The following is a 22,360-nucleotide window of genomic DNA, read 5'->3' as shown; positions in this document are numbered from 1 at the left end:
CTTTTTCTCTGAGTGTCTGTCTCTGTGGCATTATACCTGTGTAGCAGCCTGCTTCAACTGATTCTGCTAAATTGGGCAGAATGTGGTGAGGAGGTCATAATCATTGTTATCTGTCCAGAAGGGCCCAAACTTTTCCAATGATTCCCATTTGGCATCTCACTGATGTCAGTAATGAAGAAGACAAGTTTGCTAACCAGCTGTGTCAACACTCCTAGCTTTCTAGAATGATTCCATTCAAAAAGGCAAATTAGTTGGTCACTCTCTACTCTCATATCAAGCAGCTAACTTTTGACACAGTTTCAAAAATGTTTCTGGTAAGGTATTTATTGCAGTTGGTTCAGCACAACCTGAACTCTTTATTGGAGGCCGCCTTCTCAATTGTTCCATCAATAGGCAATAAAACATCACCCCACCATGATAGTAGAGGAAAGAGATGACCATGCTATTACCATGCAAAACCTAGCTAGAAGCATGATGGTGTTTTCTATCCAAGATCTGCTCACCAAAAAGCGGTGGCAATGATCCTTTGTGAGATCTCAACTGGTACCGGGTACCCTGTTCCATAAATAGTTCAATATGAATGCCTTTACATAAAGCTGGGCTCCAGAAATAACCTGTGCATCACCACTTTAGGTGCATAGCAGCAATTCTACCTCAGCCTCTGCCAAGCTGGTTATCCTGAAAATACTAGATTGTCCTCATTTTTCCTTCAGGGGAAGAAGTGGTATTGATATATGCTGCGGGAAAATCAATAAGACTCACGTGTCTGAGAAATGGAATTTTATTTTATTTTACTTTATTTTATATATCCCTATTTCTAGGGACACTTGTATCAAAATATTTACAATGGCTACACATAAAATAAATGTTGAGAAATGGCAAGTATGACAGAACAATCTAGCAAATACATGTAGAACAGTATAATGAAGAAAGCGAGAAAGAGAATACTGTTTATACTAAACTTGCAACCCCGAACCCCTCCTTACTTTTCATATCACTCAAGTACAACAAAGCAGAGAGAGTATTAGCAACTTCCAAAGCATATTTTTGTTATTTTGAACTGATCTATGTGGTAGGAAGACAAATGGTAACTATGATGTAATAGGAAGTCTTTCCACTTTAATATAGCAATTTTCTGCTTGGCCCTCTCTTTGCAAAATTTAATTAGCCGATCTTATCCCTTGGGAGATGAACTATATGCAATAAAAACATGGAGGGGGGAGAGTTAAGATGGGCACACACACACAAATCAGAAGTGTCGTTTCTATTATCACAAAATTCTGACTAAGGAACCCTGTTTTATAGTACAAATAATTTCTTTCTTGACCAATGCAATATTAAGGTCTGCCCCCATCATAGATTATATATTATAGTTTAAATGCAAGTTCTAATATTGAAAGCCCCACTTTAACAATGTTCCACCCCCATTATATTCAATGAAATGAGAAAATGATTTATCTAATTTGATGCTGGGAGATGAGATCACATGAGCCAGAGCTGAATGCCTCAAGGATTGACAGCTTGAAGAACACAAACTTTATGGACCCAACAGTTCTATCTTCATAGTGTAGTTGTGTAAAATGGACACATCAAGTTTTTCTAGAAAGTTGCATATCTTAATGACATGCTTTATAATTAGAAAATAGTTTGCCTTTCTCCACCCTATTCCATCTTCCTTTACCATTCACCTCTGTTTCATTCCTCAATGGCCTCTGCCTTCTATCTTGTTCAACAACAGCAGCACAATTTCTTTACATGACAATAAAGAGTGGAAATTAAATATTTTAAAGCATTAAATTTAAAGGGTACAATTTAGATAATATTAAAACAGGTTGATTTTTCACATTTCGTATCTTTAATTCCAAGGAGTTTTTGTATGAAAACAAAAAGAGATGCACAATGGAGTAACATGTCTCCCATTCCAAATTTGGAAATAGGCACAGTGATAAATGGAACTGGTTATGGAACAGTTAGTTGCTGTTAGTTTGAGATGCTGGTTAGTTTGAGAAGTAATTACAGTTCTGTCACCCAGGACTTCATTGCTATCCTTTAGCATCAGATGAATGAGGCAAGCACCTCGTTTTATTTTATAATGTGCCCAGCTCTAACACTGTTTAATTTGGAAGGAGGGTTGATACTTCTAGTGTCTCACTTCATGATATCTTCTTGGATTACTAGAAATGGGTGGGTGGTGTTCATGGGTGTTATGTCATGCTGCTGAAGGATCAAGAAGGAAATTGAACAACTTATTTATTTCTGCCTTTTCGGCTGTCAGTGAAGGAGAACATTGAAGCCTTTGAATGGAGTCTGAGAGATATCACCTCTCTAAGCTGAAGATTCTTCAACCATCTTCATGGTCTTAAATTAATAATAGGAGAAGTCTACAGCAATTCTCTCTTGTGGAGTTTTCTGTGTTTCAGCATATTGGGTGAATAGTGTATTCATTATTTCTGGCAAACGTCTCATAGCAAAGTGAGTTCACAACCCTCCCACAAGTCCCCCAATTTCTAATCTTCCCTCTCTATTTTACCCTGACAACTCTCATTTTTTCCTGAGTACAAGATACAGGATCCCAATAATGAAGCTAAAGCAAAAGCAGATCCAGGCAAGTATAAAGGAATATCCGTGGTGACCGTCTTTGTAATAGTGAGAAAATCGGGCCGTATAGATCGAGGCAGCAATCAAAATAAACAGCCCTGTGAAAACAAAAGCAACCAAACAAATAAATAATAAAATAAAGTAAAATTGGGAAGACACTTTAATTCTTTATCCAAACAATTGTAGATTTCACAATGAAAAGAACTGGAAAGAAAAAGATTAACTCCCCTTATTTGAATGTTGAAAAAAAATCCAACTGCTTTGTTATTATAAAATAAAAATATATTTTGTTTGAGGCATATGATTTATGATTACCTTATCAGGTAATTCAAAATTCAAAACCTAACATTAATAATGATAGGACTCAGTTGCATGTCTGCAGTAATTCCACACATAACTGATATCCTGAACACTGAACACATTATTTTCCCTTGCCCATTTTTCTGTCTTTTTTCCCTTCCTTATCACCATGCCTGATAAGAAGTTATTGAAAACTCCAATGCCTGCATATGCTACTTCGTAAACTTGAGTTGGTCTAAAATAGATTGTTTTAGGCTCAATATAGAATACTTCTATAGTCTCTTATATAGACAAAGACTATCTGAATGCCTTGGAATTATTATACTTTCTTCTCTGTAGTAGGCCCCTGATATCTATAGTAATGTAACTGTTTCTGTAGCCTGTCATTGAAAACAGTATCTCTTTCCACATACAGTGATTTTTTTTTTTCATTTTTAACACTGGGGCCCCTTGTCCAAGTTAGAAGGTAACCACGAGAAGGTAACCATCAGTAGCCTTTCACAATTATAAAATACCCTCCATGTGGAATTTTCCATGGTACCTTAACAGCTATCAAAGAAAGAACACTTCACGTTTAAGCTTTGGTTTCTATTTTCTTATTTCTGATAAATATTTTATTGTTTAAGCAATGAACTATGTGCCTCTTGCATCCAATAAAATTATGAAGTAATAGATAATAGTATTATCGTATTAGATAGGGTTCCTACTTGAGCAGGAGGTTGGACTAAAAGACCTCCAAGGTCTCTTCCAACTCTGTTATTTTGTTATGTTTACATTTATAAGATGGCGGCCAGGATATACCACCCTTCTCCAGTATTTTGGACTAATTTCCAGTTTGCTACTATAGACAATGGTTTTCCTTACAGCAAATCAGCATAATGGATCCAGTGATGTAGAAGCGTTTCCCCTTCTCCATGGTGAAGAGTTGTACCACAAACATGACCAAAGAGATGAAGGAAAAGATGATGGCCAGGATCATGAAGGCCTGCACAGCCTTGAGGGCAGCTAAAGACACAAGGCAAGAAAGAGATAAAGGAATGCAGGAGTTCAATGTATAACAATATATCAATACGGCAATATCCATAGATGAAAATAAACAGTATATTACCCAAGTCATCATTTGGAACAGAAAGGTCAACGCAATTGCTTTCTGAACATTGCTTCCAGAGCCCTGAGGAGTTTGTTTTGCCAGAAATGGTGGTTACAATCCAGACCTAAAATAAAGCAGGAGAAACTTTCATATTTGGATTACTTCCCTTCAGGAACTGACATCAAGCTAAAACTGGAAGCCAGTTTAGCTGAACTTTTGCAAAATTGTCATTCAATAATTACTAGGTTTTCCAGAAAGGGTGATGTTTTTGTACCAAAGACATTTTGGATTATGCTGAGATATAACTGATACTAGAGTATTTTTTCAGTTATAGAATATACATTGATATGTTTTGATATGATAATTTTGATATGTTTAAGATAATATAAACTTAGAAAAAAGAGTTTGCCAAAATGGAAGGCAATTACTGATATGAAATATAACATTAATTTAGGGATGTAGTTGTTGCAAAATCCAGTCTAGGTTGGTTATTTGGACCAAAGGACTAGTCTTCCAAGTTTTCATGCTGGAGCCCATCCTCAGGGAACTTCTCTATACTATAATGTGTGTCTTGGGCTATTCTATGCATCATATTTATGTGGTGCCTTCCTATTGGTTGACTGGTGTGTTGATGGATGGCTATTGATTATTGTTTCCTTGTATTGCCAAGACCTTGGCTCCTAAGTACCTGATAAGTTGTGGTAGATCAGTACTCCTGTTGACTGACAAGGGGTCCATTTCCAATGTTTCAATTATTTCCCTAGCTATCTTTATACCAGCATGGCCAACAATCTTAGCTGCTGCTAAATTGAATGTATGTCCTTGTTCATTGCAAAGTATTTGCCTTCATTCAATAGTTATTGTTGCTCAGGAAATACTACAATTAGCTAATCCTAATTGGAAGCTCATCTAGAAAATTCATTTTGAGTTTCCCTTATTCATGGGGAAGGGGAGGAAAGCAGATTGTTTTCCAATGAGTGAAATAGCTATTGATAAAATATTTATTTTAAAAAACTTGTTATGTTCAAACTACTTGCAAAGTGGTATTGAGATTGCTGTTGTTGTAGCAAATTTGGAAATGTTTGAAACCAATTATGATCTAAGATAGAGAAACTGGGGGAAGAAAACTCAGTAGGTATAAAATGAGAACATTCGAACCTAAGAACTGCCAGCTGGATTACACCAAAGGGCTATTTACTCCAGCACTGTATCACACAGTGTCATGTCTGTTTCATCTGAGAAATTTATGAGACAGCTCTTTTCATTGTTGTTTCCCAGAGGCTAATGTCTAAAGTACAGTATGCTGAATTTATTCTGGAGATAGTTTACAGCCACTCAGGCTACTAGTCACCAATAGCTATGCCTTCCTAAAATATCTACATCTCTCTTGAAGAATTTAAAGGGATAGCTATTATCACATTTATCTCTCTTGAGCTCCTGGCTTCTGATAGGAAGACATATTTACTGCTTTGTCCTAGGTAATGAAAATGAATTAGCTTTGACTTTCAACACCTTAATACAATCATATACACATTCTTTTGAAAACTGTATGACATGGTGATCGTTGCTCCAACTGATAGTGTTTGTCCTTGTATGCCTGGTATAAAGAACTGCCTTGTACTAGTTGACCTATTTCTTCACCAAGTGTTCAGTATTTTCTGTTCTGACAATAAGTCTCAATGGCTTGAAGCTGAAACCTCTTACATCATCTTGATCTGATCCTTTTAAATTAGGACCCAAATACATAGCCTACTGCATGAAAACTATTACTGTTCCACTAGGTGCGATCCCTTCCTAGAGATTATTTCAGGAGAGCTAGCTTATTTGTTCACATACTCCTCAGCCTTTTGTTCACAGGGTTTGGATCTACAGTACTTCCTCAGCAAGTCAGAAATGTAGGATTATCTTTTTCAAAAAAGAAAATAGAGATTCTCAGGTTTAGATTTGTACTGGATGTTAGGATAAAACAGTCGCTGATGGCCCCTTGACTTTTTGTTGAAGAACTGGAATCTAATAACTAAGATTACCAATTCAGTGAAATATAGAACAGCAAATTCAGGAAGTCATGAAGTGAATGACATAAAAGATGGTCAATTCAGAAAAGTCTACTTTAACTACTGATGCTGATTTTTTTTTAAAAAAAGTTTGCCTCTTCATATCTTGCAATAATATATCTTAATGCTTGCTGCATTTACTCGTGTTTATAACACAACATATTTATAATTCATAAAGAAGGCTGAATCACTTCCATTCATGGGCATAGACAGGAGAGCGGGTCAAATTCACAAAAAAATGTACTGCAAATCACATGAAACTTTGCCCCTTCGTTGCCTGTTTTGACTGCCCCACCACCACCACAGCTGAACTGTTCCCATTGTGTTAATACCAGAAGCCAGACTGGCTGCTCCATGAAGTGGCTTCCTTATCATTTTGAGAATTCTCCATTACAATGCAGCCACATTCCCAGATTTTAAAAAGTGAAAATAATTTATTAACAAGTATCATTTAGGAATCATTAGGTGCTAGATGCCTGCAGAATGTGGCAGAAAGGGTCATACTTCTGATGTCATAAATATTGTAGTCCAACTGGATTTTATCTTGAGCTGAACGGCTTATTTGTTTTTTGATGCATTTGTATCTTAAAGATATTTTAAATGTAATCTGATACGTTAGCTATAATTTCATTTATATATGGACCCCTTAGGCTAGAAATATATTTTCTATGCTTCAAGGTTATAGTGCACAAAATAGAGATCCATTTAGAGCAGATTTATTTAGAGGAGGGCCATTGCAACAAATGAAAATACAGTTGTTTATTTCTTGATATAATTTTCTTATAATTTTGGAGGCTGCCCAATTCTTAGGATTTCAGGTATCATATATATATATATAAACATAAAGCAATTTTAAAAACAAGATTAATGGAATATATGGGCATCAATTTTTCAGAACCTAGTCTAAGATACAGATCTTAGTATTACTTTATGAAAGGGTATAGGAGAGGAACAGCAGTGAATTCTTATAACTTACAACATGAAAATGGTTCCTTGGGTTTTATTCCTTGTAAAACCCATCGAGATGAATGTAACTGAGTGTTCCTGACAGTGGTGGGATTCAAATTTTTTTACTACCAGTTCTGTGGGTGTGGCTTGGTGGGCGTGGCAGGGGAAGGATACTGTAAAATCTCCAGTCAGAGGTGGCATTTGCCAGTTCTCCAAACTACTCAAAATTTCCACTACCAGTTCTCCAGAACTGGTCAGAACCTGCTGAATACCACCTCTGGTTCCTGAGCTTTAAAAAAATCTATACATTATTTATACAAAAAAGTAATTAGGTTGAATACTTCAATGATTCCCACACAGCTGATAGGGGGCCATTTGGTCTGAGAGAATCTGACAGAGAAAACATATCGCAGCAGAGTAAAGGACAGAGTATTTTTGTTCTGGCTGCTTACTTCATGACATAGTTTGGAGAATATCCTTGGGGAGAGAAATTTAACTGCATATTTGCTATTTTCCATATTCAAATGAGAGTCATGAGAATCTGGATTGCATATGACAAAGATATTCCTAAGTATCTCTCTCTATTCTATTCTCATGGATTTTTGATGAGGGAGGATAGATGCCAAATACTGGAAGAACAGAGTGCTGAGAAAACAAAGAATTTATTATGGTTTCCTGAGTTTTTTGGCTTCTGAATATCTTTCCTGTTTTTGTTCAATGTTGGCTTGTGTGCCATGGGTGTGTATGAGTGTGTATAAAATAAGTAGGCTGCTTCAGATAGAAGTATCCAGCAGATGTCATCATAAACTAAAGCAAAAGAGCCAGTTGATATGTAAATATGTATGGCCAAAGCAACAATGAGTAGGTCATTCCACTGTCTTCCTGCTTAATTCTCATCTACTGTTCATCAGCTAGTCGTCCAGAATCAATGCTGTGAAATCCAAGGAGGCTTATTTCCTAATAAGTATACTTATTCATACAACATTGGGTGTGGGTCATTGAAAATCAGTCCACAGCTGATTTTTTAGTACACTGTTTTCTTTTCCAAAGGAAATGGTGGAAAAAGTATCTGGAATTTTGAATCTTTTACCAGAAGTTTTTTTAAAAGCCACAAGTACTTCCCCACTACCCCCAGAATTGCTCAACCATGCTATTGAATCATCATAAAATAAATAATTGGGGAAAAAACTGTTCCCTCTTATTTGCTTATCTCCTGAAGGTTGTCCTTATTGTGAGCTTATTGAGATTAGTTTAATTAAGAGAACATAACAAGTTATGTAGTTTAGAGCTAATGTCTCTAACAATATCAAATCAACCATACATTAACTTTACTGAAATATTCATAGTAGTCTATAAAAGGAATAACAATAATTGGGGTATTCTTTCGTATTTGATTATTTGTTTATGATTGATGTTAGCAAAACTAAAACCATCTTAAATTTATCTTTCCAACCTGATCATCACTGGGCTTCAAGCCACATTACCAGCTGCATAGACTTTGGATTGTGGAAATTTTAGCAGATCAGAAGGGAACCAAATAAGGCCAGATTGCTTCACTTTTAACCCTGGTTCTTTTGAAGTATCAACCAAGTTAAACATGAAAGGTTTTTAATGTAAGAGAGAGGGAGAGGGAAGGAGGGAGGGAAGGGAAAGTGAGGGAGAGAGGAGGGAGGGAGAGAAAAAGAAAAAGAGAAAAAGAATTAACAAAGCAATTCCTGCTCAATTAGAAAAAAACATTGGACTTCAAAACCTATTCACACAGTCACCAAGTGCAATCATAAACATTGGAAACGCTTCTAGCTTGTGCTAAGTTAATTTTTTATATCTGTTGTAAGAGAAGAGCCATGCTAGTCTATGGTAGACAAAAATCAGAACAACTTTGGGATCACTTTCCAACTAACACATTTTATTACATTTTAGACATAAGACTTCACTAGCTACAGCATCAAATACTGAGCTATAGTTCCCAAAGGTCCTATGCCTTGTAAATAAAATGTGTTAATTTGAAAAGTGCTATAGGCTCTTTCTGATTTGTGTATCTGTGCCTGTCCATGTGTGTGTGGGTGTGTGTGTGTATGTGTGTCCATGTGAACTTTGTTTTTAGTAAACTGCATCTAAATACTAAACTAAGTAGTTTCAATTCTTCAAGCAATGTTAGAAAAGGCTATTTTGTGATCAAATTACATACTAGCAGGTCTTTATTGCCTATTGCATATCTATGACATTATGGCATTTTTGACATTTGTAGAGGCCTTGGTGTTCCCTTGAACTTGGATGTTTGTATGTTTATGTGTGTATGTTTTTTAAAAAATTTTTACTTTGCAGACATTTCATTAGCCAGCTAGGTAAAATCCTCAGAGGTTTTGTCAATCATAATAACAAATTAAACAAATCTTAAAATGCATGCAAATTTTGTCACAGGAATTTCTACAATGTGGCCCAAAATGTCAAGTACTACGGAATTTAATGGGTGCATTATCTCAAGACTACTTTTGAGAAATTCTTCGCTTCCTGACCAAGGGTGTGGTAGGGAGCCTATCTTTTTTTGCACAGAATGAAAAAAAATCCTTTTGAAATTTACAGGGTGGGGCCATGGTTGTGCTTAATTTATTCAGTGCATAAATAAATGCCTAGTTTTATCTATTTTTTAGAATGGTGTATTTAATTATTGGGGAAAAAAATAGAAGAAAGCTGTGTGTGATGATCCAATACTGACATTAGACTTCCTTCTCTTCTGATTCTTGGTTGATTTATTTGATGCTTTAGGAACAAGGTTTTCAAGCTCAACATTTTGGAAGAGTGGAAGGAACAAATTTAGAAGAAGATTGCTTTATGTGGGGTCTTGCAAAATGGTCAGACCCATTTTTTTCAACCATGGCAACTTTAAGATATGTGGACTCCAGAATTCCCAGCCAACATTCCTGAACTTTGAATCTTGTTCAGTCACAGGTAATTCCCAGTCATAGAATCACAAAATTATAGAGTTGGAAAGCACATCAAAGGTCATTTAGTTTAACCTCTTGCTCAGTGCAAGATGCAGCAATTCAGATTCCATGAAGTGCTAATTTAACCAGCAAGTGAAAGCTTATTGGTTTTTAATTATCTATTAAACTATTGGTTTTTAATTATCACAGAGGGCAAGTAAAATTGGTACAGCAAAAGAAAAATAGTTACACAGATTCATTATACGGTATAGTATTAACAGTGTACGTGAATGCAAGCAGACCTAATCAGTCATAAACTGAAGATTTTAAAAGAATTCAGTTAATCGAAATGAGTTAATTTACCATATTGTTGCTTTTGTTACTGATTTTTTTAATGCAGAAAAGACATTTCTGTAATAATATTGGAAATGAATGGTGCTACTCTGCTTGTCACAGTTTGATAGGAAATGGTGAAATAAAAGTTAAAGCTTTGAGAGGAAGAATTAAATCTGTTTTCAGCTATTATTGGGATTATCCACTTAGTGTCAGGAGTGTCAAACTGGTGGCCTGCGAGCCGGATGCGTCACACACAAGCCACACCCACCCCAGCTCTGGGAATGGGGAAAACATTGTGAAACATCATGTGACAGCAACGTGATGCAGCAAGTTTGTCACCTGTGGCTTAGTTCTATGTTTTTGAATAGATAAAAAGAGATACTAGCACACTCCACTCAGTGCTAATGTTCGTATACTAGTCCTAGAACCTGTTTTAATGATTTCAGTGCTCAACACATCTGGAAAACAACAGAGTGAAATATATAGCTAGCTATTTAAAGGAACATTCTCAATACTGATTTATATTTTTCTTTTGCATTAATTCAACCACATTTATAAATTTAGTTTTAGATATGACAATACAGAAATGTGCAAAATTCATCCTTTGTTCCTAGGTGTTATTGTGCTTTTGTTTCTGCTGCTCTGTATTTGTCAAGTTCCAAAAATATGTAATCTTGAAATTGAGAGAGGACACAGTGTTTCGGCATGGACAGGAAGGAACCAAGCTAGATTTGTCATATAAACCAAGAATCCTGCCAAATGATGTCCCTCTCTCCCCATTGAGTTTGGTTTTGCCAAAGAGTTCATGAGAATGTTTGATGATTCCCAAACAGACAAGCTGGGAAAGACCTTGTAATTATACAACAGACTGTCTGGCAGGTGAGAGAGCAAAGGATCTTATAATTAGTATGTCCTAACTCACTCAACTTGTTTCTGAGTGGGATGGGTCCAGGTGTTTTCAGGATCAGGATAAGAGAATGGAATGATCTCTATTTCACACCTTTAGGCTGTTTTGAATTGCTGCTTTGTTTTAGTTAATACATGGGGAATACGCCAAGCCTTAGGGCGTTACTTCTTTTGTAATTTTCAACAACCAGATTTAGAAACCTTAACCCACATAAATAAACCAGAGGAGTTTTCTGTTGCTTTTTTTCTGGAGGTAATTTGTTTTTGGAAAGTACTTCACCATAAGTATATGGTTGATGAATTGGCTTTTAAGGATGTGTAAATCAAGAATGTAGTGACCTGTCTTCCTCATGCCTGCCACTCTCTAAATACAGTCAATTCTATTTGGTCCACACAACACCCAAAACTGTAATGTGATTTATTGGGTCTTGCCTTAACGCTCCTCGTGTGATCACATTTTAGTTTGCATACTATGGTTAAAGGCTTAGTATAGTGCAAACTAGTCAACTGTTGTTTATTTAATAAAATGTAGTTAAAAGATCCATAGTTTAGTGTGATGTCTGAAATCAGTGTAAGTCCCAGATTCTTAGGCAGGAGGAAAGGAGAAATTGAAGTCTAACATTATTAAATAATCCTGCATTTAGGAAAATGTACTGGACTCAGTCTGAAAATGAAGGGACTGGCAGCTTAGATCACATAGATCAACAAGATCTCTAGTTCTGCCTTATTGTAGTAATAGGATTTTTATTGCTTTATAGCCAGGTATATATAAACTATGTGCAAAACTTCCAGCAAGACTCACACATTTGTCTTTTTTCAAAATTGTTGTGCTCCTTTTCTCTACCCTGCCCCATAGAAATAGAAGCAGGATTGAAAATTCTTGATCATCCACCCTTTATACTTTCACCCTGTCATTACCATGGTGCCCATAACTATCAGATGTCCCCAAGCACAGAAAAGCCTCTGACTGCAAGGCTTTGAACCAAGTTGAGGAGATCCAACAGCTTATGGCTGCTACTGCAGAACAGAAATGTTGAGAAGGTTTTGCTACTTACGTTAGCAATAGTGGAGACAAAGAGCATGACGACAGTGGCAATATGAACCACAAAAATTCCAGCCAGTAGTACCAACATCTTGGCTTCAGGAACGATCTCAGATGCAGAGAAATCTTTGGGAGAGAAACAGATCTAGGTTAATCTAAAAAGCAAGCACTGAATGTAAGAGCGCGGTTCAATATTAGTTCTATGCAGGCAACAAAGGACGTATTTTTAAAAATCTGATCAGTGACAAAATGCAGTAAGTTGGATCTGCAAACACAGGGTCGACTTACAACCACCATCGACTTATGACCACGATTGAGCCCAAAATGTCTGTTGTTAAATGAGACATTCGTTAAGTGAGCGTTGCCACATTTTACAACCTTTCTTGCCACTGTTGTTAAGTGAATCCCTGCAGCTGATCAGTTAATAACCCGGTTGTTAAGTGAATCTGCCATCCCTATGGACTTTGCTTCTCAGAAGGTCGCAAAAGGTGATTGCATGACCTTGCACAGAGCAACGGTCATACATATGAACCAGTTGCCAAGCATCTGAATTTTGATCACATGATCATGGGGATGCTGCAAAGGTCGTAACTGTGAAAAACGGTCATAAGTCACATTTTTCAATGTCACTGTAACTTTGAATAGTCATTAAATGAACTGTTGTAAGTCAAGGACTACCTGTACTAGCAAATCTTTAGTTTAATTATTTTGAGATGTTAGTGAAACACTGAGTAAAATTAATACATATTTGAAAAAGGAGCCTGAATAAATAAATAACATTTATTTACATTTATTTTAATATTACATTTATTTTAATTTAAATCCTATTTCTTTACTATTTACATTTTATCCCAGCCTTCATTTAAAGCAGAGATGGAAAACCTGTCCCCATGAGACCTTTTCTAATTTCATTTCTCACCCAGTTTTCCAACTTTGCCCTGCTTCATTGGCTTTGCATTTGCCAACTTTTGCTCTGCCTTGCTCCCTCTAAATTAAGCTTGGCAACATTAGGATTTCATCTCCCAGAATTCCCCAGCCAGCACACTGGCATCCTGGCAACCAAGGTAGCACAGGCATAATCAAGGAAAAATACCACAAGCAGTACTCTTACCTTGAGGTAAGGTGGGGCAGCCTATAAATTTTATAAATAAAGAAGCAAACAAACAAACTTGGAAGAATCCTGGAAGGGGCTCCTCCACATGCATTTATTTTTATTAGTATCCTGCAAACTCAACAAAGGCTTTTCTCTCCTCTTTAATGGTTGGGGATTTTCTCCTGGTCTAGTTCTTTATTCCAGGCACATGCTATAATTCCAGGGTCTTTGGAGAAAGCAAATAAGTTATTGCTTACTCAGTTTAAAAGCTCTGATCCCCACTATAGAGACAATTACCTGCCAATCCACATATGTAGGTTCAGTAATCTATGATACACAAGCATACCAAATAATTTGCAAGCAAAAAATATTGGTTTATGCATGATATAAGGTCTATCAATATTAGATGGCTAATGTTAAGCAGAGTTGCATGAAGCCCAAGTCACACGTGCCTTTTGAATGTCTTGAGAATAGTACCAAAAGACTTTAAAAGTTTTTCCAAATTGCAACTGTTAAAATGACAAAAGGGAAATATTTTCTGTATGACTAGTAAGGGAAATATTTTCTGTATGACCTAGTAAGTTTTGCATTACAAATTATCATATCATTGCTTAAGAGTTGCTTAAGAGAGGGAGCCATGCAAATAAAAAGAAATAAATTAAATTATATATTAACGCTACTTGATTTTAATTAAATATAAATTCCAATTAAAATTATGTTTTGCCCTGATTTCAACCACAATTTTTTGCAATGCAGTTCCAAGCACACTGTTCAAAGACCCAGGGCAGTCTTGCCAGAAAAAAGGTTGCACACTCTGATGTGATTTGGATTCTGTTTATCCCATCTAAATACTTCATTTTCTATCTAAGTTCATATTATGCTTTTGTATCTCTGTACCTAAAATAGGAATAAGAAAAGATATATGGTTTTGCTCTGAGCAAAACAATGCTCATCAGACAGGTACCATCTTTCATTTCAGTAATGATCCAATCTTCCAAAAAAACCCAGCCATTGTAGGCTTAGTGAGAATTAATGTCAACCGTGGGTTGGGCTGTTGGCATTTGTTGATGGACTTTTATAGTATATAAATATAATGAAAGTATATTTATCTCATTATGAAACTCTCAACATCATAGTTAGCAATGTATTGTGCTTGGGATCACATCCCACAGAATAGTGGGTGAAGTCAAAACAAACATCAAGGAAGATAGGAAATCTGGCATGATATTGCAACATTAGAATAAATGGCATTATTATGGAAGCAGGATTCTCTTCCCACTACCACTACCGCCCTTAATCCAATGAATTCCATTTGTGAAGGCAATGTTTTCATATGTATATCAGTGATGGGATTCATTTTTTTTTACTACCGGTTCTGTGGGCATGGCTTGGTGGGCGTGGCAGGAAGGATACTGTAAAATCTCTAGTCAGAGGTGGTATTATACCTAAAGAAAAAAATAATTTGGACTTCATAAGGCAAAGTATTCCACAGAACTGATGACCAGTTTCATTCTTGTTCCAGACTCAGCCTTCTCCATTTGTTCTTCAGAAAGACTCAAGGTGAAACAGAAATTGGTTTCATATATCATAACAACCTGAGGCAACAAAGGCAACAAACTGGCAGCCAGTGCATAGTAGTTGCAACATGATCCTGGTTTTAAAGAAGTGCCTATTACTATCCTTGCTACTGCATTAGGAGACACTACTTATCTGTGAGTATGCGACCACTCTAGCAGGCAGTCTTCCCACATACAGCCTGCATTGGTTATTTCCAGATGGAAATCTTATTGTACAAGAATATGGCTGGCATCTGCAAAAGCAACATGCTAGGCTACTATCAGACTGGATACAGTGACATTTAAGAAGACCTGTTGTTGGAGAAGAGGGATCAATGATGTTACTGTGGAGTTTTCTGCACAAGAACAATCCAGGCTTTGTAATGTGAGACCCACCCAATTCTTTTTAATTGTATAAGTCTGTCTCAGTACATTTCTGAAGAAAGCTGTCATTTATTTGTAATTAAGTTGATTCATGTTCCCATTCTTTCCTGACTGAACAACTAGTGATTATCTGTGGGATTTCTTAATGGTGCAGCAGTATGTTTTTGTTAGGAAGTGGAAAAAGCTCAACATCTTAATCATCTGCGATTCTGCAGCAATATAGAAGCAAATGCTAAATCCTGCATGACAGTGTTGGAATCTCTGGTCTCATGGATTTTTTTAAAAAATAAGGGGTTAGCTATACATATGCTTCCTGTTCCCAAGATACTATATTAGCACTTTTTTCATCTCTGACAATACGTAACTTTTGGTCTACCTCACATCTCTGTCACACCAAAAAATAGAGAATAACCAGATATATTATCATATTATCCCTAGAATGAAATAAGCTCAATGTTATTTTATAGGATTGCAATTAAATAAGGAGCAGTTAGAAGAATTTGTCTTAAGAAACAGCTGGGAGTGGCATGACAGATTAGCAGTTTAGGCTGTTATGCAGCATTGCCCTCAGACTAAAAACAGCTGCAAATAAGAGGCTGGGGCTGTGGAGACACTTGCAAAATAATCACTTTAGGGGTAGAGCAAATTTGCAACTGGATCTCATGAGCTACACACTGTGAGAAAAATGATCAGGAAAGTACAAATATCTATCTTGATTGTTTTTGATAACATGAATACAAAACAGGCAAGTGAAACTACATGATCATGGAAATGAATTAATGCTAACACTTTATAGGTGAGTATCATTGCGGCAAAGGGACAGACAATAACTGTGCCATAATTCATGACAGAGATTTAAAATAAATGCACAATCTTAAGAAACAAATATTAGCTGTTCTTATCTTTTTCGTAACTCAACAAGTAGAACTAAAGACTAGTTACTTCTATTTCTCTAAAAATAGGGAGTCAGAAATTCCTGTGATCTATTCAGAGGTAGACAACTTGTTTTGCTTACCAAGGGTTACAAATACAATTCCTGCTATCTTCTAGCAGGGCTAGGAAAAATTCTTATATGAAACCATGGAGAACTACCACCAGTGATGGTAGAGAATGTTAGGCTAGATGGACCAAACTTATTTCTTGATGTTAGGTTTCTACTGAAAGTCACTCAAAGTGACAAATAAATGCTGATATCCATTCCGATTTGCTAGCTATGCAGCTTTATGCATTACTCAGAAATTAGTTCTATTATTTCCAGTAGGGTTTATTCCTAGACACAGATGGTTAAGAAAGCAACTTTAATAAGTGGAGAAGAAAACTGTATTAGTGCCATTTTTGCTGCCAGCAGGCATTGTGCCTGTGATCAGAAAGTTAGAAACAGAATAGCTGTGATGATAAAATATATTATAATGCAGATTTCCTTTAACTAAAATGTCATGGAAACCTTAATCATAGAAATTTATAGAATCACATGTGTTACTCATTTATTCTACCATCCCCATTTTCTTTTCTTCATCTAATTGCAGGCCTGCATGCATGAGAGAACAGTTTTTAAACTTTACTTGATCTGTTTTGGAACAAGATGATATATTTCACCCATTTTTACTAACTCTATCCAATTTTATCATTTCTTCTCTAGCTCTCCTTCACCAAACAGAACACTCAAAATGATAGAAACAAGAGACAGATAACAGATAATCAGAGTTGTAAAGCAACTTGTAGGTCACCTAGTCCAAACCGCCCCCGCCCCCCGCCCAAGTGGGAGACCCTACACCATTTCTGACAAATGGCAGTCCAATCTCTCCTTGAAAGTCTCAAGTGATGACATTCTCACAACTTCTGAGGGCAAGCTGTTCCATTGGTTGATTGCTCTCACTGTCAGAAAGTTTCTCCTTATTTCCAGGTTAAATCTCTCCTTGTAGAGTTTCCATCCATTGTTCCTTGTCTGGCCTACAGGGGCTTTAGAAAATAGCTTGACCCCTTCTTCCCTGTGGCAGCCCCTCAAATATTGGAAGACTGCTATCATGTCTCCCATGGTCCTTCTCTTTACTAGACTAGCCAAGCCCAGTTCCTGCAACACATATTTTGTGCTGTAATCCAGATATGAGTTAGATTTCTTCTGTGAATATATTCTCAAAACTTTTTTTCCCTAAATCTCTTTCTTTGCATGTTGAATACTAACACTACTTCCAACCTCTATTTTCCTGCTATTGCTTACAGCTTTACAGCTCTATTATCTTTCTTTTCTCCGATACAATGCAATAAATGGGAGGGTTACAATGATAACAGAAGATGGCATCATAAACATGCATTTTCATTTAATAACTTCAGGTAAAGCTATTCCTCTTATAAACACCCAGAAGCCCAAAGCCATCCAACCAAGAGGTACTTATCCCAAAATGATAATTCTTCAGGGCAAGGAAGTTGTTGATTTACTTAATTGGTAGTTCTAGTCAGTAATTATGGCTTAAATCCACTCCTATTCTGTGAATTTCAACAGTGATATTAGTAGTGGAAGTTCTATATTTAATAATGGAATGACAAGTTTAATGTAGCTTATTTTCTAGAGAACATTATATTCAGTATCACAAACCACAAAGATTGATTCTGTAAAAACAAATTCATGAGCAGTGTTGGCATTTTTTTTCTAAGAAACATTGCTAACAACTATTACTACATGTATTCACAGAGAACTCTTGATTAGACCCTAACCCCAGAAAAGGGAATATATGACGGGGAACACCTTTACATTTTGTCTGTTATTTGTCCCTATGATGCAAAACTTTGTTGTAACTGTCTAGTTCAGGGGTCTCCAACCTTGGCTACTTTAAGACTTATGGACTTAAGGCAGAATTCTGGGAGTTGAAGTCCACAAGTCTTAAAGTGGCCAAAGTTGGAGACCCCTTATCTAGTTTGTCTTTATTTATTGGAAAACATTTCTATCCTATCACTTCTGGTATATCTGATACAGAAGAGAGAATCAAGAGGCAATAGGAATACCTCATTGGAAAGATTATTCCAAAGGCAGTTGGCTACCATTGAGAAGGTCCAGTTCTGAGTAGCCACTTGCTGCACTTCATCAAAGGAAGATATCAGGAGTATGAGGCTAATGGAATTGCTATGCCCTTAGTAATCTGTTGATTAATTTTTTTAAACTTCAGGAATCACCAATTTAAACTTTCATATTTCAAGATGAACTATACATTTATCCTATACAATATTTACTTACGTCTGTTTATTTCCCATAAAGAGGGTTTGATAACATGCTTTAGGGAACACTTGGAAATGCAAGGTTTCTGAAATCCTAGAAAGTTTTGCATTTTCCCTTTTCATATCGAAAGGGTAGACTGAAGAAAAAAAGAATAAATTATATTCTCTAGTACAGAAAAGAGATGTGTAATCATTTTTTGATTTGCATAGCTACTAAACCAGTTATGAACAGAATTTAGATCAGAATTTATCAATAGATGTGATCTGCAATCGCTCCATAAGGATATCATTCTCCCAGTTGCTTAACAATAGCAGAAACCAACCAATCTGCTTCATGCCTTAAATTTTACTGCTGACATGAATAAAGCTTGGGATAATAAACACTGGAATTTGCTGCAAGCTCCAGTAAATTCTGGTATTCAAAACAGTTTTTTGGACTCAGAATTCTTTTAATGTTAAGCATATGTTGTTTGTACCAAGCTATGGTTTGATAGATTTTGAGGCTCCAGTACAAAGCAGATTCCATAATTCTGAAGTGTTTCCATTTCTGCATTTAACTATATTTCTTTAGTGTACGTTTCTTTGGTATAAGTTTGTGATGGAAAGTTTTGCTATCCTAATGAGTTCACCCTTTGATGGCCAATTTGAAATTCCTCCACTAAGATCATATACCTTTGCTGATTACACACCCACTATTGCTATTAAAACAGTGTTTTTAAACTTGGCAACTTTAAGATGTGTGGACTTCAATTCCCAGCATGGTGTCTAGAGAATTCTGGGACTTGAAGTTCACACAATATAAAGTTGCCAAGTCTGAAAAATGCTTTACTAAAGTAATGAAAAGATGCAGCAGTTCTTCAGATATTTATGTGAGTGCCCTCCATTCCACTATTCCTTCCCAACCCACTCTGTGAGCTGTATGACAGTTTTAATTTTATAGAAATGGATTTTTTTTCCTTAACATGTTTTCAAAATCTCCTTACCCACAAGAAAGACAATCATTTATTAAATGATAGATATAATTTGTATTTTGATGGCAAATATGAAAAGATGAGGATGGAATTTAATCTAACAAAAGCGTGATAAAGTTTAAGTCCACTGAGGCAGGATTTTTTTTTAATGCCCGCAATACATACGATAACTTGTCTAGCGCTACTTGCTTCTTTCACCCAAGGTTTCCATGCCTCTTAAGAGACAAAATAATAATAATAAGAGAAAACCTTGTCTCTCACTTGTGGTATCAAATGAGCAGATGTTGCCCTGCCACATTAGTATTTCATGATATGCAAGATGTCGGGCCTGAAGATTGTCATAGACCATGGCTGGAAAAAATAATTGCAGGGCAAGAGGGGAAAAGTTGTTTCCACAGAAAGGACAAAAGTCATCCCTGCCTTTCTGGTAGCAAGGAAAGCCTTCAAGATAGCTGAGGTATTCATAAAACTTTGGAAGATGCATAGGTGCAGAAGGTATCGTAATGTTTGCAAAGTTCAAAACAGCCATCATTGTGGCAGTTGCTAATAGGCAGGGATTCCTCTTAGAGGTATAATTATATGTGCGTAAGAGCTGTCTCATTCAGTGGGAGGAAGCGGGTGGATGGGAAATTAGCTTCCCTGGGAACAAAATACTTTTCACCCTTCAGACAGAAGTGCCTTCACTAGTCTACAGTACTTCTGATCAATAGAAACCATGGAGTAAGGAGTAATTCCTAGGGAATCTTTTTTTTCCCAATATCCATCAGACATACATATACATATATTTTCTTTTAGCTTCAAAATTGAACAGGAGTCTACAAAGCAACGTCCCATTTTCTGGTATCATACTTATTTTCAACAATACCTCTAAGGTTATTGTAAGCTGCCCAGTATCACTCAGGACAGTGAGACAGGTAACATATACATTTAATAAACAATAAATTATAAGCTTCCGGGGGCATAGGAAAACTCTTACAAAAATTAGAGGAAAGGACTGTAATCCAGTGCTTTATTTTAAAGTATTCTTCATCATCCTTCCCACTAACCGCACCTATCAACAAACACATACAAAGTGAAATATAAATAGGGGCTGGCAAGGAACACCCTCATTGATTTACAGCAATAAATGACTAAAGCTAGTTATTCATTTTCTGATGGATAAGACGTCCAAGGACATGCTCCCAAAATTTCCTAATTCTCTTGCATTGTGAGAAGAAGCAAAGTGGAAATTCTTTATTCACACAGTGATGGAAGGAAAGGTACTAACCTGGATGAAGCAAACCACCCAAAAGCTGTTACATGCAAGGTCGTTCCTCTTGTAATTCACTCATCCTTCTGCTTGTGGGTAGTTTTCTGAATATCTGGTGGCATCTTCTAGCCTATTTGATACCTGGAGTGCCTTTATTCAGAAGTGCCTTCACTTGCCAAATCATATTGTGAGGCCCCAGGAGCACCACTAGGTTTGTAGCAGCAATAACCCAGTTCCACACCTGCCACTTACTCTCTACATGATGTCCTCCTCATCTTCAGCAACATTCCTTATTGTCAGCCCTTGATATGCCATTGTAAATGCCCCTTTACACTCATAATACATAAATAGAAATAAGTAGTGGTAAGGAAAAGAGCCATGGCAGTAAAAAGAAGGAGGAAGAGAGGAAAGGAGGGAGGGAGGAAGAAAGAGAAGGGAAGGGAAAGGAGGGAGGGAAGAAGGAAGATTTATTGTTGACAAGCCAGGATTTGGCAGAGAAGGAGAAGTGAAAGTTTTATGTTGCACACGAACTACAATCCTCTACAATCTTATATTTCATAGTAAAGATGATGGTAACAGTACTTCTTATCAGGAAGCCCCTTCCCCTGGCTTCCGCCTCCCTCACAAATGTGATTCACTGGTCAAAAGTTAGCTCTTGGTCAACAGGATGAGTAACAGAGCAAATAAAGTACTAGGACATTTGGAAATTAAAGTGATGAATCAAAAGCAAAAGAATGGTAAGATTTGTGATACATAAAGTGCTGAGTGACGCCCTAAATAAAATATGCCATTTAGCTAATTGGAATCAGGCTAACTGTATTTGGGAGTCTGGGCTCATTTAAGTCATACAAGGCCAACCATCTCCCTGAAAAGAAAGGAAAGAGGTTGGAGTATGCCATTTTTTGTTGTTTCTGACAAAATAACGTTTGTACATATACTACCTGCTCATTAAAGTGGATTCCAGCAACTCAACACTATAATTAAGGGATTGTTATATTTACTTTATTTTGGAGGAAATTATATTCATGTTAGCATATTCTCCTGAACCATGGAGGAGTATAGTATAGCAGAGTGACAGATTAGCATTAGAACCTGATGTGCATGCAGGAGATTCCACATGCTGAGATCTCCAGGAACAGAAGGACAGACAGCAGACGAGAGGAGAGAACTTCTCTATCTCTAACCCTGGAATGCTACTAATAAGAAGGAAGAATACTAGGCTAGATGGTCATGTAGCCTGATTGAATACAATAAAGACTGAATAGGCAACATAAAAATAATTGCAAATAAAACATCTGACCAGCATATTAATCACATTCTATTCTTCCTTGTATGCGAAGTAACTGACCAGTTTTATCAGTCACCCACAAATAAATCATGAATTCAGTCTAGAATATATGATGGGGAAATCATTGATGATTCTAAAACGAACATTTTATGCAATTCAGTCATTCATTTAAAAAATCTTCCATTCTATTCCCATTTCTGCAACTTGCTAAATTGTGGGGATGTGTTAATCCAAAAGCAGAAGACCATGAAGTCAAATCATCATTCCAACAGGTTCTGGCCAGATCTGATCCTCTTGTTTCCATCTGAAAAGCTACAGATGGGCTACTACAAGAACTTGTACCTTCTGATTTGACACTTCATCCTGATGCAGCAAGTTCAATATTTTAAAAGGAAAGGCAAAAGGAAAGTG

General features: G+C 36.5%; 1 protein-coding gene across 2 annotated transcripts in view; it reads right to left on the bottom strand.

Moving 5' to 3' along the window:
- Positions 1-765: 765 nt before the first annotated feature.
- The window catches only part of EMP1 (epithelial membrane protein 1), a 32,321-nt gene continuing 10,726 nt past the window's right edge, over positions 766-22,360 (bottom strand). The window contains exons 1-5 of one of the 2 annotated variants that reach the window (XM_087934688.1): positions 13,310-13,521; positions 12,212-12,324; positions 4,007-4,112; positions 3,763-3,903; positions 766-2,696 (exon numbers count right to left, since the gene is read on the bottom strand). In XM_087934688.1, the coding sequence (XP_087790814.1) occupies positions 2,542-2,696; positions 3,763-3,903; positions 4,007-4,112; positions 12,212-12,324; positions 13,310-13,403 (609 nt within the window). In that variant the 5' untranslated portion in view covers positions 13,404-13,521 and the 3' untranslated portion in view covers positions 766-2,541. Of the gene's footprint in view, positions 2,697-3,762; positions 3,904-4,006; positions 4,113-12,211; positions 12,325-13,309; positions 13,522-22,360 lie in introns of those variants that run through there. The other variant, XM_026697564.2, reaches the window with a different exon arrangement.

Source organism: Pseudonaja textilis, chromosome 5, assembly GCF_049901715.1.
Source record: "Pseudonaja textilis isolate UNSWEBS1 chromosome 5, rPseTex1.2, whole genome shotgun sequence".
NCBI classification, from domain to species: Eukaryota; Metazoa; Chordata; class Lepidosauria; order Squamata; family Elapidae; genus Pseudonaja; species Pseudonaja textilis.
The sequence above is the reverse complement of the archived record's forward strand: the minus strand, read 5'-3'. Positions and strand labels throughout refer to the sequence as shown.